Source organism: Mandrillus leucophaeus, unplaced genomic scaffold, assembly GCF_000951045.1.
Source record: "Mandrillus leucophaeus isolate KB7577 unplaced genomic scaffold, Mleu.le_1.0 Scaffold8, whole genome shotgun sequence".
NCBI classification, from domain to species: domain Eukaryota; kingdom Metazoa; phylum Chordata; class Mammalia; order Primates; family Cercopithecidae; genus Mandrillus; species Mandrillus leucophaeus.
Window position 1 is genome coordinate 731028 of NW_012108696.1, and position 1300 is coordinate 732327.

The window sequence follows — 1300 nt, forward strand, 5'->3', positions numbered from 1 at the left end:
CAGTCAGATGGGGTTGGAGGGTTAGACGGGTGTTGTGGGTGGCGCGGGGGCAGTCAGATGGGGTTGGAGGGTTAGACAGGTATTGTGGGTGGCAGGAAATGGGGGTGAGGGGACCACACTCCCAGGTGGTTCTGGGCACAGCTGTTCTATGTCTTGTGCCGTCAAGGCCTGCATCTTTTAGAAACAGTGAATGCGTGGCATCCGCGCAGCGCTGGGAGGGCAGTCAGGGTCTTTTGCTGCCTGGCTCTGTCCCCTCTGCCATGGCCCCCATTCCTGTCGTTCCATCCCGTCCCATGGCCCTGCCCTCTCCACCCTCCTGCCTGGCAGTGTTTGGAAGCCGAGCCTGCCCGTGGGCCTGGCACCTCCTGGAGGCTTCTGGCACATAAATCCCTGACCCAGAGTGACTGTGGCTCCACTCGGGTTTGCAAGATCAAAGCCCCCTTTGCTCAGGGGCCGGGGCTCTCAGTGCTGAGAACAGGCCCCCACTGATGCCCTTCAGGTCACGGAGATGCGGCGGACCCTGACGCCTGCCAGCTCCCCCGTGTCCTCGCCCAGCAAGCATGGAGACCGCTTCATCCCCTCTAGAGCTGGAGCGAACTGGAGCGTGAACTTCCACAGGATCAATGTGAGGGGCCGGCCGGGCAGGAGATGGGACCCCCCGGGAGGCCCAGGGCCCCTCCTAGCCTCCTTGCTCTAGAGCCAGGAACAAGCAGGCACCTCAACCCCTCCGTCTCTGCTCTCCTCCCTGCAGGAGAATGAGAAGTCTCCCAGTCAGAACCGGAAAGCCAAGGACGCCACCTCAGACAACGGCAAAGGTTAGGGTCCCAGCCCATCCGCCCTGCAGGCCCCCACCCTTCCCTGCCCTGCCCCACCTCACCGCACTGTGCTTGGTGCCCGCAGATGGCCTGGCCTACTCCGCCCTGCTCAAGAATGAGCTGCTGGGTGCTGGCATCGAGAAGGTGCAGGACCCGCAGACCGAGGATCGCAGGCTACAGCCCTCCACACCTGAGAAGAAGGGTCTGTTCACGGTGAGCCTGTGGCACCCCCCCAGGAACTGGTTCCCAGTGACAGCTTCCCCAGCCCCCACCTCCCGGGCACCAGCTCTGCCTCCCCGAGCCTGTTTCTTGGGCCCGGCCACGGCCCAGCTTCCCACCCTCCCACCCTGACCCTGCTCCTGCTCCTTAGCCAGGCCAGGGGCCCTGGTCCTCTGGGATCTGAGGCTGGAGACCCAGCAGGTAAGCTGGGAAGTGGGGGTGCAGGAGGAATCCAGGCTCAGCCTCTTGGGCTCTTCCCCCCCCCC

General features: G+C 64.3%; 1 protein-coding gene across 3 annotated transcripts in view; it reads left to right on the plus strand.

The window, feature by feature from the left end:
• The window catches only part of FZR1 (fizzy/cell division cycle 20 related 1 (Drosophila)), a 16690-nt gene that overhangs the window by 3178 nt on the left and 12212 nt on the right, over positions 1-1300 (plus strand). For all 3 annotated transcript variants that reach the window (XM_011967334.1, XM_011967335.1, XM_011967336.1), the window contains exons 2-4: positions 500-625; positions 752-815; positions 901-1028. In XM_011967334.1, coding sequence (XP_011822724.1) covers positions 500-625; positions 752-815; positions 901-1028 — 318 coding nt within the window. The remainder of the gene's footprint in view (positions 1-499; positions 626-751; positions 816-900; positions 1029-1300) is intronic.